General features: G+C 40.3%; 1 protein-coding gene across 3 annotated transcripts in view; it reads right to left on the reverse strand.

The window, feature by feature from the left end:
* Positions 1-1,416: 1,416 nt before the first annotated feature.
* TPD52L1 (TPD52 like 1) overlaps positions 1,417-20,047 on the reverse strand; it is a 37,189-nt gene continuing 18,558 nt past the window's right edge. The window contains exons 4-8 of one of the 3 annotated variants that reach the window (XM_010168989.1): positions 16,950-17,051; positions 11,503-11,517; positions 8,736-8,774; positions 6,056-6,116; positions 1,417-1,548 (exon numbers count right to left, since the gene is read on the reverse strand). In XM_010168989.1, coding sequence (XP_010167291.1) covers positions 1,417-1,548; positions 6,056-6,116; positions 8,736-8,774; positions 11,503-11,517; positions 16,950-17,051 — 349 coding nt within the window. The remainder of the gene's footprint in view (positions 1,549-6,055; positions 6,117-8,735; positions 8,775-11,502; positions 11,518-16,949; positions 17,052-20,047) is intronic. The other 2 variants (XM_010168991.1, XM_010168994.1) reach the window with 2 other exon arrangements.

Here is a 20,047-nt window from a genome sequence, read left to right on the forward strand (position 1 = left end):
GCCTTCCAACGTTGTAAAAACTATAACAAAAGCCACACAGGAGAAAAATCACTTAAAGCCAAGTTTCCTCACAAGATTTTAAGCAGTCTGTAACATCAAACTTGCTAACACTGATTTCAAGCTTTGGCCTATGCCCAAAAAATGCATCCACTTTTAAAGCAGCCAGACTGTTTTCCACCTTGTTTATGTTTCACTGATAGCGCTGTGCTCATCTCAGTCTGGTGAACTGAGTAATGCAACATGCAGACTGACGTGCTCACTAGACAGCAAGATAGTGTCACAAGTGTGCTGCTCTTTTCTTAGAAAAAAAAATGTTAAAAGGATGCAAGAAAACATGCTGAAGCAAAGCTGAGAGATGACTGGCTCTTGGTGATCAAGCAGATATAATGCAGGTGGTGGAATTATGTCCTGGAGTGTAGCATGACAAAATTTAACACCAAAGGGAAGTACCTGCTCATCCTGTGCTGTAAGATAATGGGGTTTGTGCTAGCAGCTTTGAAGGCGTGTGCTCTCCACCCTATGGCACAGCTTTAGCCAGTTGTTGGGTTTGTATTCTTTCGCTTAAGGCTCTATCTTGACTGAGGCTCATAAATACACCGTCCCTTATTTTTGGGGGGAAGGTATGGAGGCAAAATCATTAGAGGTTCCCTCCGCTCCACTTCCCTTTGTACTTAACTTCTACCGGCAAGTCTTATCAAACCACAGAGAGCAAGCAATGGAACATATTTTTTAAACTGAAGCTTTTCCAGCTACAATGATAATCTCAAGTCAGCAGCTGTGAGCAGTTCACTTTCTATCTGAATAACTGGGTGTCTCTTCCCAACCTCCTTAACTCTGCTGACTAATAGGTGGAGGGCAATACCAGACTGTACCAGTGAAGGAGAAAAAACTTTTGTGACAATAAGAGATTTAACTCTGTTAGGAAATAGATCATGTACAGGACCCTCCTGAGCAAAGGGCACCTGGTATGGCTGGTAGACAGCTGGTACAGGGACTACTGCTGACAGTAGAAGTCTTGGCACAGCTCCAGGTCCATCTGTCTGATGTGGCACTGAGAGGGGAGTTGGAAACCAACAGATAGAAAACAGTAAACTAAAAGAAGTAAGAAACAGAGAATGGGAGAATATTGGAGAGAGGTTACATGAAAATGAAAACTATTTTGGTCACTTAACATAGAATTTAGAGCATTGTAAGTCAATGACTCGTGCGGTTTCTGTGGTGTACTAAGTACCCGATGATAAAATGGCCCATCCATAATATAAATAGAGAAACGTTTCTCCAGCACAAGGCCAGGGAGGCAATTTTCCAAAGCTGACAAAACCTTGTTGCACAAGTTGGATGACAAGGGAGATCTAAAAATCACCAGCTGGCGAAGTCTCTGAAGCGAGGCGTGTGAGGCTCAGGATGGCCTGTGGTCTAACACTGAAGCTCTTCTTCGCTCTCAGGGAGTCGGGTGCCAGCAAGAGAGCTCTGAGCACTGGCATGGGCTGTAGAGCTGAGAACTTCTTCAAAACTGCCCCCTGTGTGGCTTGTCCCACCAACCTTGGTCTGAAACAAGGCAAACAAAAAGAGAACAGCAAGTTCCTCTGCTCACACTGTAGCAGGTCCTATTTGCATTCCACCCCATGGCCATGGAGGGCGGGGAATCATTCAAAGCAGGCAGAGAACATGTGGGGTTGGGTTTTTCTTAGAACAACAGCTATAAAAACAGTCAAATAAAGCAGCACATTTCCTCCACCAATTTCTGAACTTACAGCCTGCAATCATACAATCTGCCAGTGACATTTATCACCCACTTAAAGGAACCAGTCCCTAAGTACATCCCAGGAAGGATCCCAGATCCTGCCCGTAAACTCAGTGCAGTTTTTCACATGAGTAGCTCACACCACTTTCACTGTTTTTTCCAGTTCTACACAGGCTGAATAAGAGATGGGTATTAAAATGAACCGGTTCATTTGCTGAGTAAAGTGGCCCATCTGCCAGCAATGGTAACACAGCTGCTCTCAAAATACATAAACTGTACTGGGATTTTGGACAGTAGAAGGAATATAGTAATCAAAGAGCAAAACCAGCAGCTTGTCTCCCTTTAGATACTTGTAGCTACCTAGATAGTGATACCTAAAACTGCCCATCCCATTTTCCTGTGGGGTGGGGGGAGGAAGAGATATGAGATTCCATTAATGAAACATATGACAATGTCCTCTTAAAATGCTTCAGCTTGCTGAATTTCTAATTATAAGTATTAAACCCAAAACCCAATATGAATAAATCTCTGAAATACAGTTTTACTAACAAAGACAGATGATTTCCAAATCTAAAGATTTGGAAATGGTCAAGACTAAGTGACAAAGAGACAAAGCTGGTTTCACCGGGTTGTCTTGGTAAGCAAATGTTCATTTGTGGTCTGGCTTGCTGATAACACCCACTTGAAGTTGACAGCCTGAAAACAGGGCAAAACTTTTTACTCCATTCTAGAACTGCATCAGGACTCAAAGAGAAGCTGGCATTTTTCCAGCCTGTCAGCCTCTTGAATGTTTAGGGAGATTATTTTAATTAAATGAATTTTCTGTCCTAAGTTTCCAAAGGGTTAATCCTATGTAATCCTTTGCTTCATCAGCAAGCACAGGAGCTTGCCTTGCTTGAAAATTCAATCAAAGAAGGTAGGAGGAGGCTTGATAATTGCCCTGACAGTTTGAGTCACAGTTACTGAAAGTTCCCATCTCAAGAGGTAAAAACCTGTATCCAGACTGTGCTGATTTTCAGAAAGTACGGGCCATCATAAGAGGTAAAAACCTGTATCCAGACTAGTGGGCTGTGCTGATTTTCAGAAAGTACGGGCCATCACTGATTTTTGCAAACAGCAATACAAAATATATCATAGAATCATAAAATCATAGAATGGTAGAATACAATTACAGAATATACATTGTTAAATGTTGATAGACACAGAACTTGCAGTACCATTGTCTAGTAAAGCCACTATTAAGTTTTTATGACAAAACTCATGACTTTTATTTGCCAATTAAACTTCTCAAAAGAACACTGACTTGGACTGATCAGAATGATTGTGAAAGTAGACTATTCCTGCACTTTTTCAAATTACTTAGATGCATCTGAATTTGGACAACTCAAATTGAGAAACATTAATGCAGTTTCATTTTCTATTTGGTTTTCTGCCTGCTCTTCCATCCAACAACAAGAACGATGTGAGTCACTTTAGCGAATGCCTCTGGCCAATACCCCAGTGTTTACAGCAAACATTTAGTTCATAAGTGTTCTGGTTTTCAGGAAGTTGAAGAGAATCAGGCACCCAGGTCCTGCTGATTTCCAGGGGAAGCTGAACTAATATACTCTCCTAAGAAAGCTGCAAGTCCAAACTCAAGAGACAAAAATATCTAATTTGAAATTTGACTTCTAAATGTATGAAATCTGAATCAGATCTGTAACTAATATGGGGGGGGGAGGAGGGGCAGGGGCAGATGATAATGCTACTGCTGTTCTTTTGTCAGAAACCTCTCTGGGAAGTTCTCCACTTTTTCAGAAAACAACATGGTCCTAGAATTGACGGGACAGTCTATGATCACCCCCTCACCCCAGTCTTTCTAATCTTGCAAGCCTTGGAACAGAGGCGGGGAAAATGAAGAACAGTGCTGTGACATTCCCAGTTGTCCACAGCCTATGTTGGTGCCACCCTAGGTCTGTGACTCATTTGCACAAAGAAACGAAAGAAAGAAAGAAAGAAAGAAAGAAAGAAAGAAAGAAAGAAAGAAAGAAAGAAAGAAAGAGAAAGAGAATACAGAGAGTATTTCAGAAAATGTCAGTGGGTTTGCAAATCAAGCTGGACAATGAAGGTTTCATGGCATGTGGAAGATGACTTTAGACTCAAGACTTTTTGTTTTGTCCTGCTTAACTAAAGATTCCTTAAAGGCTGATCTAAGAGCACCCTGAACACGATAGGCTGGCATGACAAATAGTCTCCTCTAGAAGAACATCTTTGCTTAATCAGCAAAATAAGATCAGGCTGTTTAAGCAGATCATTGTTAGAAGAAATGGTCTTCAGAGCTATGCAGCTGACTTCTCCTTCTGAAGGAGGTGATCTGAATGATCTACTGAGGTGTCTGGAAACAGTCACCCCTCCCTGATGCAGAAAGGATATCACTCACATTTGTCCTTTGCTCCTCAAAGCAAGGCAAAAGGCTTTAAGCTGTCCCTCTCACAGTCTGACCTCAGTGTAGGAGGAATGGATTTGTGGAGTCTAGAGTAGTTTAGGAGCAAACTTGGGAGCTAGAAGTACTACTGAAAGCCCTCAGAGTAGGTTTAGTGAATAAATGAGAATAAAAAGTGCTGCACTTCTCCAGTGTAGCTGCTTCTTCTAACTTGTGAGTGGTGAGAAAAGAAAAAAAAAAAAAAATCAATCCATTTCAGACCTCAGGTGTTCCAATGAGCTGCATCCCTTATCTAAATGGACAGAAGTAGAAGGAACATAAAGAAATAAGCAAGTGATACACTTGACTGCAACAGACAGGAATTCAGACCTTCCGAGCTGATGCAGCCCACTGCATGAATGATTTCTCCTACAGTGAGGTTGAGTATAAAAAGCATTTGCAGCTAAGGTAAAAAGAATGATTAGGAAGGTATATACAGGCACTGAGCTGGGGCTCTGGAGGTCTGCATTCTGTTCTAGCTCCTTGGGATGCTGCCTCCCACCTGTGAAACTGTGATGATGCTGATGATGCTGATTTCTCTGACATGGTGCAATGGAGATGACATTGCCCTACACTATCATAACTTAAAGTTGTCAGAACAGCCTATCAATAAATAAATGTGAACATTCAAAAGGTGAAAATGATAGAGCAACTCTGCATTCTTTGATGGACATGGTTAGAAACATAAAAATAAACCAAGCTCTCTGCTGCTTACTTTCTTCAGACACTGACTGGAAAGTTTTATCTGCTGTACGATTTCACAGTGGCATGGAAAAGACAGACCTTCCCTGTGCACTTGCTGCTTCAGTTCTAGCTGTAATTTGCATTTTTTGTAACAAGGAATGTCCTTCTGCCCCAGGTGGAAGAACATGTTCTTGCCTTTTTAATACTTTACAACTTGTAATACCCTTTGACATTAATCTAGTATTTTCAGTTCCCCTTTAAAATGAGGGGTGATCAATTTGTTCCTTGTCCACTAACAGACTGTACTGGGAATGTGTTGGGATCTTTCCAAGTAAAATGCCACTTTATGAGCACACTTGACTTTATCTGATTAATCAGAACCATTAGGAGACAAACCTTCTTGTTCCCCCCTTGAACGTGCCTTACCATGTAGCAAAGATCAGCTCACTGCAAACTTGCCATACTCTGTCCTGCTGTATAAGAGCCTTAACAAATGCTGTTAGTGATAACTGGTAACTTCTGTCCCACAGCAAATATGTCAATAGAGGTTTGAAATTTTAAATCCAGACAAAACACTGACATTTGAGAGGAAATGCACTTGTATTAAAGAAAGACGAGTTCAGTGCTAAGAGCCACACAGGTAGCGTGAATCACACCTGAGTTACACGACAGCTCCCACCAGCTGAGTAAGGGGCACTTGGTGAGTACGTCTCTAGTATTGAATGGAGCATAGCTCAGGGATGGAAGCTCACTCTGCAAGGCACACAGCTGCATCTGCCTGGCAGGGCACATCACAAAACTCATGAGGCCACACTGCTTTCAAAACCTGACCTCGCATCTGCACGTGGCTCTGCCTTGCACAGCACAAATAACCATGGTCACGCCTCATGAGCTGTCTCTGCTTACCATTTAAGCATGGCTGTATTTTTGGCATTTTGGAGATGATTTGTTAACTTTGGCAGACAACAGAAGTTAATTTTTTAATAACAAATCAGAGAAAGATTATTAGTGTCCATATTGCTTTCAATTTCCATTAGTGTTCTTGCAGTTCCATGAAATGCTTGATGGAACAGGAAATGCAATCGGTCTCCTGTACAAATGATAGGGACAACTAAGCTGTCACAGTTTAACATGCACAGCCATGTAACTCTGCCTCTAACCTTTACCTTAAGGCTTGTGACAGTGGTCTCAACCTTCTCCTCAAACGATTTGAAAGTTGGAGAATTCCTAGGAGAAAAAGAAAGTTGAAGGCAAGAAGAAGAGTCAGTCACAAATGTAATGGAGCAACTCCACACTTTAATCATTTTTTAACAGGCTAGGACAGAATGAAGGCTGGCTGGCAGCACAGGGCTATAGACTGGTAGGGTATGAAGAATCACTTGTGCTCCGTCAATCAAATCCAATTACAGTAATTGGATAAGTATCTTGTAGCTACAAATTTGCAAAAGCAGCACCTGTCGAGTAACTGAAACCAAAGAGTGACTGGCCTGCCTACTGTCTGATACACTTAGGTTCTCAGAAGAACAACCGTAAAACGCTGGCTGTAGTGCTGCTTTTCTATGGTTTTATCCATTTGTGGTGTTACTGTAATGAAATCAACATTTATTTTTCAGCTGATGAGCAAATTCATAATTACATAATTAAAAGATGACAGTTTAATGTCCTGAGGCTAGGATGAAGGAGACTGGAACTACATAGGAAGTGAGTCCCAAATGCCTTTGAGGAATCATGACTCCCCTCTTCCTGATTTAGTGACCAGAGGTGTATCCTGCTGCCTTCAAAGACAGAGACTTTAGGGACACTTTTCCAAGGGTGCCCCTCTGACAAAACTAAGCTCTTCTTTACCTTTCACTCCCTGTAGAACAGAAACAACACTGGTTTTGGGAAACCTGTGAGTTGAATGTATCTTAAAAGAATTTAAAAAGAGGTAACAGCTGTTGATTTTCCTCCTTAAAGCAAATCACCTGTTTGGTTTGCTGGCTTGCCTGACAACCTTCCTCTTCGTTCTTTTTTTCTCCAAAACTCAAAGAATAGCTTCTCTTTCATTTTAAATGCAATTTTTTACATTTCTTCCTGCAAACAGAACATACTGACCACAACTACTGTCTGCCATGTAATATTATGAATATAATACATTTGCTGTTTTAAAGTGAGAGTATGGATCCCTACAGAGATATGTACTCAAGCTGCCCCTCAGTTGCTTATATGGATGATGTCTCTTCTCCCCTTTCCACAGCAGCTTCCCCACTGCTGATGATCCCTGTCCCACACAGGAAGACAGGCTAGAAGCAGGCAAGATGGAGTGAGTACAAAAGCTTGTCTCCTCCTCCAGCAGTTCAGCCAGCACAAAGGACTTGGGGAAATCTACAGTGGGTAAAGGGGACCTTCTTCTGGTTCTCTGCTCCTTGCTTGAAAACTGAGAGCTCAATTATAGCATCCTTTGTATGTCGTTATTAGTGAAGGCTCTGCAGCTCAGAAACTGTTGTCCAGCACAGTTCCCCTTGTACTTTCTACACCACAAGAAACCAAAAGGTGACAGGATGTCCCTAAGCCCTGTGCAGTATAACGAAGCAGTTAGTTACTTAATCAAGTGTTTAGTTCTTCAGCTTTTTATTTTCACTTCTCTATTGTGGTATATCCAGAAAGAGATAATAGAAACTACTACCACTGAAAGCGCAGGGTACCGCCTAACAACATTGTCAGCAGGATGTACTAAAAACACTACATCCATTTGTTCTTACATGAAATAAAAAATAACAGTGATCTTGAACCATAACGAAGGGTACCCTCACAGTGGAACAATGAGGCAGAACCACCTTACCCTGGCAGGTGCCCATGCCTCTGTGTCATCCACAGGGAAAGGCAAACACATGCACCAGCCTGCACTTCATTTCACAAAGCGATGGAGCCAACGCTGCTAAAACTTTTGTGTTCCAGTTCATCCTCTTTGCACATTCTGGAAACTTACCAGGAGCGTGATGATGGCCTCTAATTCTGCAAATACATTTACATCATATCCCTCATCAGTCTAAGATAAACTGACTCTAATTTAAGGAAAGGGCAAATGGAAGCCAACTGGAAAAATAATGCAGGTTTACTTTTGGTTTCTGTTAAATAGGTGACAAACTTTTCACCCGTAAGAAAGGTCAAAAGGTGAGAGAAACTGAATTTTATGACTTACATTTGACCCATAGGTCACACTGGTGAATGCTTGCCTTTAACTACCCACCTGCTGAAGTTGAATGAATTAGCATCCATCATACAGTTAGATTTGTTTTCCCCACATGCTTGGCAGGGAGTGGGGATATTCATATATTTAGAGGCTGATGGGGTAAAAAGCAAGCTGGATACTAATTTTATTGAAAACAGTCAGAGCTTTACTTGAACAGACATCAATATTTGGCTGCAGTCAAGTAAAGAATGATTATAGCCATTAAAATATGAAAGCACTCATATAAAATCCCTCCATAGGAGCATGAGCCAAAGCCTGCTGGAGTGGAAAGCATCTCTGATGTTAATGGGCTTTGGATGATGTTCTAGAGACAGCAAAACAACTGAATTTCAGCTTCAGTAATACAAAGCTGATAACAACTACCCAAATACATCTCAGAACTGCTTCATTTACTCATAGGCTTGTACAAGAGATTAAACAGTTGATACAATTAAAAAGAAAAAAACCACAGATGGCCTGTCCTGCAGCCCTCATCTACATGAATAACCGTAATTGATTGAAATTGGACTATTCATCTAACTAAAAACTGCAGGATCAGGATCAAAGTATGCAAATCCCCCCTCAGGACACTGTTGAACATCACCATAGCAAATAGAATATGGGTAGCATATTACCTCATCGCAGGCATGCTTATGGAATGGCGAATAGAGTAACTGTGGGATAAAAGCAAAAGATAAGGAAAAAAAAGCTGTAAAATCCAGTTCGCAACATGATTATGACATAATTTTTTTTAATTAACCTTAAAAAAAAATCTATATATTTTCAAGAGTGCTGTTACTCTTCCTCTCCTGATGGCAACAGCTTGTCAAACTCACCTGTGAATTCCAGCTCACTTTCAGCACTGAAGATCTTACCGCCACATTCGCATGTCAACTGATCAGCAGTTTAATAGGGCTCAAAAGAATGATGCAGAACAGCTCCTGGCACTATCCATTTAAATGATGCAGACCCCTGCCATCTAGAGAGACATGCAATGTGAGGCAGAGGAACAGAGAGCTACCTCTGTGTTCCTCAGTGACAAGCAATAAGCTGTGTTGGGTGAGTACAGTACGCCCCAGGTTTGAGAACAGAAATGGAGCTGGTTCAAGGCAGTAGGTAAGTGGGCAACTGCCTGCCTTTGTTGCATATGTAATACATAGAGCCCAAAAAAATAGTGCCAGCCCCCAATTTGTATAGGCTCCTGAACAACAGGCTACCTAAAAAATGGGTTTCTTCGATGAGAGAGGCAGCTCTCAGCTTCAGCAGTTGCTGTCCCCATCTCTCCAGGATGTTTCACCTCCTCCTTCACACCTCACCGTTACTAAGGGTAGAAAGCCGTTTTCCAAAGCTCTCACCCAGCTCTCCTTGCCACATTTCCCTCCTCAGACTTTCCAGCAGCAAGAGTATTGGGAGGTTGGCAATTGGAGAATGGAGCCTCTGCATCACTCAAAGATCCCCAGATTGTCTTGCACACCTTTAACCCTGCCGACAGCTGCCCCCTCTAACCGCTTGACTTACACTAGCCACATTCTCCTACCTGAGAAGCCAACTCTGCTCTCATAGCATCACCTGTTCCCTACCTATGGGAAGCATCAAGCCTGTTCTGAATATGAATCTTTAAATAAAGTGTAAGAACGGTCCATAAGTACATTTAGATTTGAACATTACAAGTAAATTGAGCACTGCAAGAGTATGTATGGTTTCAAAAATTCATCCATGGCTGCTTTCAGTGGTGACTGACAGCTGCAGCCTGGTCTGACTGAGAACAGCGAGAGCTTTACTTTAAGGGACACCAACAGTTGGCTGCAATCAAGCAAAGCATGATTATAGCATTATAAAATGAAAGCTCTCATATAAACAGCACATGTTTGTTCAGAACTACAGAAATTGAAAGCAGCACTGTATCCATATACACACAAAAGATTATTTTTTCCTCCAGATTAAAGATTCAGAAATGAGGGCAGGGGGGAGGAAAGAGCTATTTGGCAAGTAGGTAGGACAGGGAGATTTTACACAAACTGTTTGCTGTTGTGTACATTTGAAGGCTTCTGCTAAGCTCAGATAGACAAGAACTGACAGCAGACAATGCAAATGTTTCATGTTCAATTTTACACATAATTTTTAAGACTTACAAAAGATTAGCCCAGTCGTTTCACAAGTGCAGCAAAGCTTTAACAATTCTAGTTAAATTAAACAAGCATGTTTGCCATTTTAGTCTTGTAACACATGACAAATAGGCAAAAATAAGAATTTGGAAATATTTCAGCATAGGCTGCTCCTCTTCTAATAGCAAAACATTCCAAATATGAAGGTCTAAGTAAGAAGATCACATTGTGCTAACTTACATTCGCACAGCTGAGAGATGGCATGTGACAGACAATCTGAATACCAAGTGCATATTTCACTGAGTTAATTTTTAATTTCTGTAAACCTCTTAAAGAGGTATGGATGCAAGTTCTAGGAACAGTGACAACATCTTATTTTACTAAAAGACTAAAATATTAAGTTTTTTTAAAGACACACATCTGTAACAGCAATCAGTGCACAGGCAGAGTACAGAGATCCTTCCTGACAAAGGCTGCTAAACGTTACCTGTTGGTTTCATGTCAGAGTGCCATTGGAAGGTCTATCTATGGCCCAATTTGAAGTTTTCTCAGTGAAGTAAGAGTCCGTGTTAGGATTACTTAGCTGAACAGAAAAATTGTCCTTGAGCTGCCCTGTGCACTGGCGATGCTACAAGGCCAGAGGGAACGCAGGGGATTCAGGGCTGCTCAGCCCCTCTGCTGGGGCCAGACCACTTACAGAATCTTTCAGCATACATAAAACTTTTTTTTAATTCATCATATATTGAAGTGCTGTACAGCATCAATAAATTCCAGCTCTAAATATAAAGAACCCTTTTAATCATGTTAAGAACTTGGCCTACTATTGGAAATTTCCCCAGGACTCAAGACTCTCTTAAAGGGTCACTATGTACACTTCATGACTAACATACTTTTGCTTTATTGAAGAGGAGGTAATTAAATTCTTTATACAATCTTTATAAAACTCTGCAGGCTGAATAAAATTTTTACTGAATGTTTGCTGTTTATGTTCCAACCTCTGACAGAAAAAGAAGGTTGAGAGAATGGGATTATATATAAATAGGCTTTCCCAAGTGCAACATCTTTTGAATGTGTTCATGATTTGAATTTGAGACCAATCTACTCGAGAACAAGGCAAACACTTAGTCCTTTTCTCATTATTCTCAACATGCTGTAAAAATGAGGCATTACAGTTTAAGTAGCATATGTTTTTATCATATATAACGATGCAGAAAGGTAAGAGGTTACCGCATTACACTCCATAAAACAAATCCTGTCAAATACAGAGGCAGTATTCAAGGACAATAATGTGCCTTACCCAATTGAATGCGACCTGTGGTGGATGCATGAGGAAAGAAAAGTAAGAGTTAAAAGTATCATGAAAATGTAACAAAAATATATGTATATATCTGTAGCGTGTCCAGCTGCCTGAGGAGAAAAACATGATCATTTGCATTCAAATCTTGATGCTGGAATTCATACTAGAACATGGATCAGTTGAGATTTGTTCAAAGCAAAAATTTTCACACACTTCTTCACTACACAGTCACCTATTCTGTGTGAAATAAAGAATGGAAGTTTTGTCTGCTAAGCATTGTGTTCTCTCCATTAGATCAGATTTAAACAATGCTAACTGCTTTCCCTCCCAAAATCCTACTTTAACCTCATTAAAGAGAGAGTAAAGGTGAACTGGAATTGTCCATGTACATCAGCAGCAAACACCTTCTTTTCCCCTCTGTATTCTTAATAATCTCTCTGGAAAAAACAAGGGGCTTTTAATTCCTAAAATGTAATTTTCTAAAATACTTATTGTTGAAAACAATATTTGAAATGCTTTTATGCTGTTTTCCAGCTCACAAGAAATTTAATTAAAGCAGAACTGGGAGAGGCACACTGATATACAATATTCAAAGGATGTCATTAGGGTTCCAGAGTTGAGAAATGATGAGGCAGACAGTCTCTCCTTCATCTGTGTGTTATTGATGTAGTCTTTAATTACAGACCACTTCAAGGGAACACCTGTCTCATGCAGTGAGCCAGATAGACGGTGCACACTTAATGAACATCTCTTCGGTACTTATTTTTCACATCCTTTTTCAATGGGTGGCATGATGCATTATTTACTGCACAATATGCATACCTTGCTCTGAAGAAAAACATTGATTTACAGGGCTCATCATCATGTATACTGGTGCTTCTCAAACGTTCATGGATTTATCTTCACAACACATATCTGCTTAGACTAGCTTAAGCAATACCGTTGCCATACACAGTCTCCTTTTATCACCACTGCTGACTCCCAGTAACAGCCACCCCCTTCTTGCTAATACAAATTCTTGTACAGCCATATGATAAGGAAAGCTGTGTTACTGCAGGCTCTAAAAACCAGCACAAATGAAGGGGCAAGTGTCAGTAGAAATGAGAGGAAACAGCTGCTTCACCCATCAGCAAAAGAAATGCTTATAAAATTACATTCTGAAGCCAGACAATATTACTATTTCCTTTCAGAGACACGGAGGTTTAAAAACAGTAGGTTTGGATATGACAGCTACAAAATTTCAAGGAATTGATCTCCCAACAAGTGCCCAGAACATTCCTAGATCACAGAAATCCTGGAAATGAAGAGCAAAAGGCTGTGCAAAAACTCTACCACCACCACCACCACAAAACCCCCCAAAAGGCACAACAATAAAGGCACAGCAAAAATCAACTCCCACAGCACTAAAGCAGATCAATTATACCTGAGCCATCTTCAACAGATATTGGCCTAACTTGCTTCTCAAAACTTCCAAAGAGAGAGAATTCCCAGCCTTCAGAAATAACCTGTGCCCCTGTTCAGCTTTATAGCTGGACGCTTTTCCTGGTCTTTCACGTTAACCTAATACATCCTCCCTCTCACAGAATCACAGAATGTTCCTTTCATTATTCAGCCACATTTGTCTAGCCTAAAAGCCAACTTGTTAAAAAACTCCCACTAGCTGTATTTTTTGAAGCTGATTTTTAATTTCTTTTATTTTCTTCCTATTCCTTCTAGTTCAGCTGCACACTTTTCCAAGGGCTGTGCCCTTGCACTAGCCTGAATACTCCAGCTGAGTCCTTACCAGAGCTGAGCAGAGCAATTCTCTCCTGAATCTTATAGACAACTCTCCAGTAACACTTGTTGGAATTGAGTTTGTATTAGCAATGACAGCAGGACAGCACTGATCTCCTGCTGCATCTGTGAGCCACTAGCCTAGCACTTGCTAGGCCCCTTATCTGCAAAGCTGGCTGGTCAGGGCTCCCCATCTCTGCTTTTGATTTTTTTCGATCTGTCAATAAAGCAACTTACACTTTTCTACACTAAATTTTATTTTATCATTTAAAATAATTTTGAATTCTAATCCTGCTGTCTAAAGTGCTTGCATTCCCTTTCACTGCAGTCATCTAGGGATATTAAGTGTACATACGATGCCATAATCTAAACTTGTAATGAAAATGCTGAAGAGTAACAGACTCAGGACAGATGCCTGAAAAATCCTACACTATGGTGAGATACTGAGACCTGTTCTTTGAATATAATTTTCAACTCCCTATGCCCTCTTCCTGCTAAAGCAGTAACACCTCAACTGTATTTCTTTAGTTCCACTTACAGGAGTGAAAACAGTATGGGCAGCCTTATCAAAGTCAGGCTCTATCACATTTCCTGCCTCCCCTCCATCCTCTAGGACAGGTGCTGTCAGTTCAAAGAGAATTGTTCTTGACAAACCCCGTTATGTTTTTGCCATCATGTTATCTTCTAGACGCTTAGAAAATAACGGGTTAATGCATCCCCCCAGTATCTGCTTTGTATTTCCCAGAACTTCCCTTGCCTCTTTCCAGAGGGATGAGCTTTGCCTTCTTCCACCCCTCTGGGACCTCATGTGCCTTCTGTGCCGATTCCCATCATCTCAGAGGGGCACATTCAGCTGCCTCAATCATGCCCCCAGGCTCTCCCTCTCTGCAGTCTTCTGTCACCTTCTACATGTGCCTTCCAACTCCTGGCAGGAATGAGACATTATATTACCTTTATTCACCGTCAGATCTGGCTCATCCCAAGCACTGAATTTGAAAGGGGTCTGTGCTACCATGTACTTAAAGAAAATGTATGAGACAGATGAATGAAGGATCTATAAGCAGTATAAATGCTAACATCCTAATTTGCATGCATGCCTTTGTTAGCTTAATCTTTAAATGCATTTACTTGTGTAGTAGTAATGTATGTGGTAGCATGCATGTAGTAATGTAGTGTACGTAGTTTCCTTTTTAATTTTTTTTTTTTAAAGCAAACAAAAAAAAATCAGAAGGTCTCACACTTCTAAAAGGCCATCAGCAGGGCTGAAACTCTTAGATCCACATAGACAGCTGCAGAGCAGTCCAGCAGTATTGCATGGAAAGATCCAAACTTTACCAGTATGCAAAGGAGCCAGGGATAAATACCCTCAACTTTGTATCACTTCTGTACTCTACATGGCAAGAGCCATGTTGAAATGTCCAGTGTAACCTCTCCCTCTGAGAGGTCTGAGTCCATGCTACTGCCCTACGAGTGACCTGAGACTCCCCTCCTCCCCTTTGCCTTTCTCCTCCAATATCAGAAAATGTTAAAGGAGATACTATGAGTTGGGGGGTGAAGGGGCAACAAAAAACCGTGATGGTATATCATTAATCATAAGAGCTATTAATGAAGAATCTATTATCTTAACTATAATGCTAGTGTCTGGTTTATATCCCAAAGCAAAAGTATGTGTATACTGGTTTTATATGCATTTCTGGTATTTCTAGTAACATGCTAATTTTAAATAGAATGCATTACAACTTACAAGCACTAATAGTTATACAAAATTTAGAAGATGAAAAATGCTAGCGATTATTCATGGACAAAATGAATTAGAGTTTGCAACATTAGGAAGCTGGGGTGGGGATGAAAGAGAAGCACAGCAGCTGCATGAAAAGCACTTTGTCCCCAAAGGGTGGCTTCTCTGCTCTTTGGGACACATGGAATTTTGTAATTTTTCTTTCTTTCTTTTATCTTTTTGAATACTAATACAGCAAAAGAGCACATTAGGTGGGGTCTATCTGTCCTGCTGCTGATATATGATATTTTAGTAAGTATTTTTAGAGGTAATACAAGGTAAAATATCTTCCAGGTTATTAAATAAGACTCTGCATCTTCAGAACATAAATATGTATTTCATGTGGTGCTCTGTACAGCTGATATAGCAGGTATTTTGCAACCTGCAAAACAGAATTTTGTTTCTTGCAGAAGGCTGGCTTCAACATTTAGAGTCAGGCTGATTAGAAGACCTTTCAAAATCACCATCACCACAGACAGGGAGTAAAGGCCAAACACACCAGACTGCTGAACATAATGGGAATTATGATGATCATCTGGATTTTAGAAATCAGTTTCAAGCATCCACTCTGAATGAAAGCAGAATGGAAGCCATTGGTCACTATCAACCTTAATGCCTAAACAAGAGAATTAAGCCAGAGTCTGACGCGTGTTTACATCAGCATTGTGGGAGGGGGCAGTGATAATCCCCATACTAGATCACTGAAATAAAATCATTTGGATTAGCAAAAAAGCAAGTAAACAATGAAACACAAGAATGCATGTCTCCTTACAGCTTACTCCTCCCTGAACACGACAGGCACTGGTGTGGCAGAGGGGAATTTTAAGTGATAATGTTTATGGTGCGACCCCACACAGAACTAACTGCACCTGCCCAGGCTGAGGCAAGACCTTAGGCCAGCTTTGTTGCTGAGGGAAGCATACTGACAATTACTGCAGATTTAGGATGTTCAGCAGATGCAGAAGGCCCAAGTCATGCCATGCTTTATGTAACTACAGGATATTTGCTATACTGCTTGTTTCTTCATCATCAAGCGCCAAGAAAACTCTGAACAGTAAGAAGCCACAAAAAATGGCATGATGGTAGGTCATATTTTCCTCAAAACAGGTTCAAGGTACTATTTTTTATCAAAGCAAGCTACCAGAAAAAAGCTTCTTGATTAATCAAAATGCTCATGGACTTAGCCTCTGCTTTAAGCCCCTGGCTAAAGGGCTAACGGGATAAATACCACCCATCTGCTTTCCAAGTGCTAGTCAGAAACATGATCATCATGGGGGTGGGAGTTGGTACTGAGGGGTAGGACAAAGGAATTTGGTAGCAGTCATTAAGGGAAATATTAAAGGAAAAACATGTTCTATTACAGTGAAGACATTGCTGTCTTTACAGTTAATCTCACACCCCATGCAAAGCACAAGCAACACGACACGAGAAGTGCTGAATTGTTAGTCTCATCCTTCCCTCTATGATCAAGAGCCAGTGGTTCAAGGTATTTGCACACCAACTCTTTGGACACTGATATCGGATCCAAAGGATGGAAGCAGCAACAGGACCTGTTCAGTGAGCAGTGGGCTTGTCTTTGTTACAGGAGGAAGTGTTAAAAAGGAACAGAAAATGAAACAGAAGATACCTTTAGGCCACATACAGCACGTGCATCTCATCATGCATTTCTCAAAAATATACAATACAAGTATGAATGCAGGGAATGCAGCAAAAATAAGCAAAAGTAGGCTTGCAAAGGCAACTCATGCAACTGGAGCCACTGCCTGGAAAAGAGAGAACTGAAGGGAAATAAGATAAAACGACAGGAAATCATGAGTGACGTGAAGGACAGCAGAAGGACCACACTCACTACTTTTTGCCCTCAAAAAAAACCCAAAGAAGCTGCAGATCCCTATACCTCATATCGCCGAACTTCTTGCTGATAGCAGTTCCTACATTGCTGATAGCTGCTGTTGCTTTTTGTCCTGCATGGCTCAGGGTCTCATGTGTTTTCTTGTAACTAGAAACAAAAAATAGAACAGAAATAGTGAAAAGTATTTCAAATAGAGGCTAGGATCCCCCACAATTATCTTTTCCCTTATTTCCACATCTTAAAGTCTTGCCCACTGAAAGATGAAGAAATGCAGTAATTTGAGCACAACAAATTACAAAGATGCCCACTTCTGCACAGCTTCCTAAGTGCAGTTCAATCCTAACGCGAGCAAAAAACTCGCCAGAGCAGTTCCTCACTGTGTCTCTTCCCCTTGGAGATAACATCTCGTCCCGAGTTGGTCAGTGCAGGCTGTTTAAAAGTAGAATGCAGCAATTTGGTGAATATCCGTGCAATACAATTTCTGTACATTTTTATCAAATAAGCATTCTCGCAGCAGACACTGACTTTGTAGCAAATCTGCTGTCTAAAGCACAGAAAAGAATCAGAACATACACAACTCTGCTCTTCCATGCATACACTTATTAGGTACATTTAAAAGATGCACTTCAGAATGATTTATTGATATTTCAAATTAGACAAAATTGATTAAATCTGTTTCCATATGCTATAATTTTTTTTTTTTTTTTTTAAGTAAGAATGTTTTAGGAGAGACAGAGAAAGAAAGATGAACAAATGTAGATAATGAATGCATATTCTAAATAGCACTGAATCCTTTTAGAAGTCACCCATTTCACATATAGCATACAAACACAGAATCATCTTAATTTACTCATCCAGAATATATGCTCTGACCCACATAGACTCTTCAGAACAGTTAAGTTGCATTCTCAGAGTAATCAATATGCTTTCCTGCACAGATGCTTTTTTGCTGAGTAAACTAACTGAGCATATCAGAGGCTTCCTTCCGAGTAAATTATCTGATGCTCCCAGTGACGCGGACAAGCTCAGAATTAGAAGTACTGACCTAGTAACAAAAGGAGAGCACATTATAATCAGTCTTGTATCCTGTGGCGCGTGTTGGCAGACAAGAACTGAATAAATGATTGTGAAAAACTCAGAAACACAATTCCACTGGTTCTAATTCTCCTTTGAACAAGTTCTGTAAGATTGCAAATGTGAACCAAAATACACTGGAGATTAATAAAAAAATCCCACTGCCTAATTCCTGGAACAGTGTATTTTCTTCTTACTTTTAGGTACACGAAAGCGATATAACTTTGTGGCAGCAGGAGGGGAAATAAGAGAGGATCAATATTTGCAATATGGCACATCACATTTTATGTCAGGTCCTTTTAGCCTTAGCAGTACCTATTGCTCAAAGGCCTCTATTGAGGATTGTGTTTTACAAATTACAGGTTAGAAGGCAGATGCCAAGTAATCCTCTATTCCTTCAGACAATGTTCTAGCAACAAATAATTTTCCCCAACGTAAGTATTTTGATTTTATGTTCCTAAGCCACAAAATATCTTACAGACTACTGACTTAACAAGTTCCAAAACTGCCAAGTGAAATGGCTCCTTCTATGAAGGTGCTTGTCTCTGTTTTCACTGACTACAAAAGCACTCTGCAGGGAGCAACTTAGACCAGGGTACCAAACCTCTAGAAAACAAGAGTTAGATAAGCTGAATAATAATAATATGCACAATGCTGAATGACAACAGGGGCTACAACATTGCAACAGTGACAGAAGGAGCACAAATGATAAGTAGAAAGGTAGGAGCACTGGTTATGCCTGTTCTATTTCTTCTGGCTGAATACCAAGGAAACCGAAAAGATTGTTTTCACTGGGTCTCCCTTCTCCTCAGCCTTGCTGTCTGTTCCTGGACATAAGAAGATTGCAATGCTCTTATTTCACTGAGCCCCCATTCTTTAGCTTCGCTAGTTTTAATAGCTCTGTCATTCTCTTGCTGTCAGTGGACATAGTCTCATACAAACCAGAGTGGGATGAGACCCTAAAATTGACATTTTTGATGCTTCAGTCAAACTATGAGCATGTAGTTTTTTGAATAAGTGCTGCCTATGGAAAAAAAATAATCAAATATTCTAATTTCTCTGGATTTGCGTGTGTGTGTGTGTGTATATATATATATATATCTATATATATAAAAATACAGGCATTTATTAAAATGCCCACATTATTGCATACAAGTCTTTAGACATTTTCCTAACAGAGAAGTTTCCTAAACCATTAGGCACAAGTGGAATTTTGCTGATGACAAAACAAAGACCAAGACTTGACTTCCAGGTCCAAAAGATTCTTGGTAGCAGAATGTATTTATGTATAGGTTGACTGAACATAGTAAAATACTTTGCAGATTTCCTTCTGAACTAATTTTTTGGAAAAAGACACCTTAGAGTTCATTTTATTCACGGGCATGTTTAGCTTTATGAAAAAACATCTCTATGTTTTCACCTTTCTGCTGCAGGTTCTTCACACTGTGTAAAACTGTTAAGAAAATAGTCCCAAATATCTCATACAGCAGGCAGACTCAAGTTAAATTGAGAAATGTTAGAATGCCCTATGCATTTCTGAACACTACATTGATCAGAATGCACCTTCTGGGAATTGGCTGAAATGACACTGATTTTAGCATTCCAAGTAATATTGTGTTTTCTCTGTAAATCCCATAAAACCAACATCCTCCTCAGTATTTCCACTAGCACGGAAGACATGGAGACTGCATTTATATTCCTAATGCTGTTGACATTGCATCCAGCTAAGACTGTTACACAACTGGTCTTTTTTCAGCACCAACTTAATAAAACATGACCTTTGACATGAAATCCCCCCTCCCTCCAGCAATGCTGAAGAGGAGCTTTAAAGAACAAAAAAATAGCAAAGGTAAAAATGCCGTGCAACATGCAGTACCTGTTAGCAGAGACAAGAAACAGTAATTTGCATCTTAGTAGAGATCACTGATAGTTAACTTAAAAATCAAGTGCCCCTCATCCCTGCCTCTCCACCATTACGCATATCACTATGCTTTCTTAATAAATAAATTATCTTTCCACAGAACACACTGCCTTACTATAGTTCATTACGCTCTGTATTGGTATACAGC

Source organism: Antrostomus carolinensis, unplaced genomic scaffold (assembly GCF_000700745.2).
Source record: "Antrostomus carolinensis isolate BGI_N321 unplaced genomic scaffold, ASM70074v2 scaffold18605, whole genome shotgun sequence".
Classification (NCBI taxonomy): domain Eukaryota; kingdom Metazoa; phylum Chordata; class Aves; order Caprimulgiformes; family Caprimulgidae; genus Antrostomus; species Antrostomus carolinensis.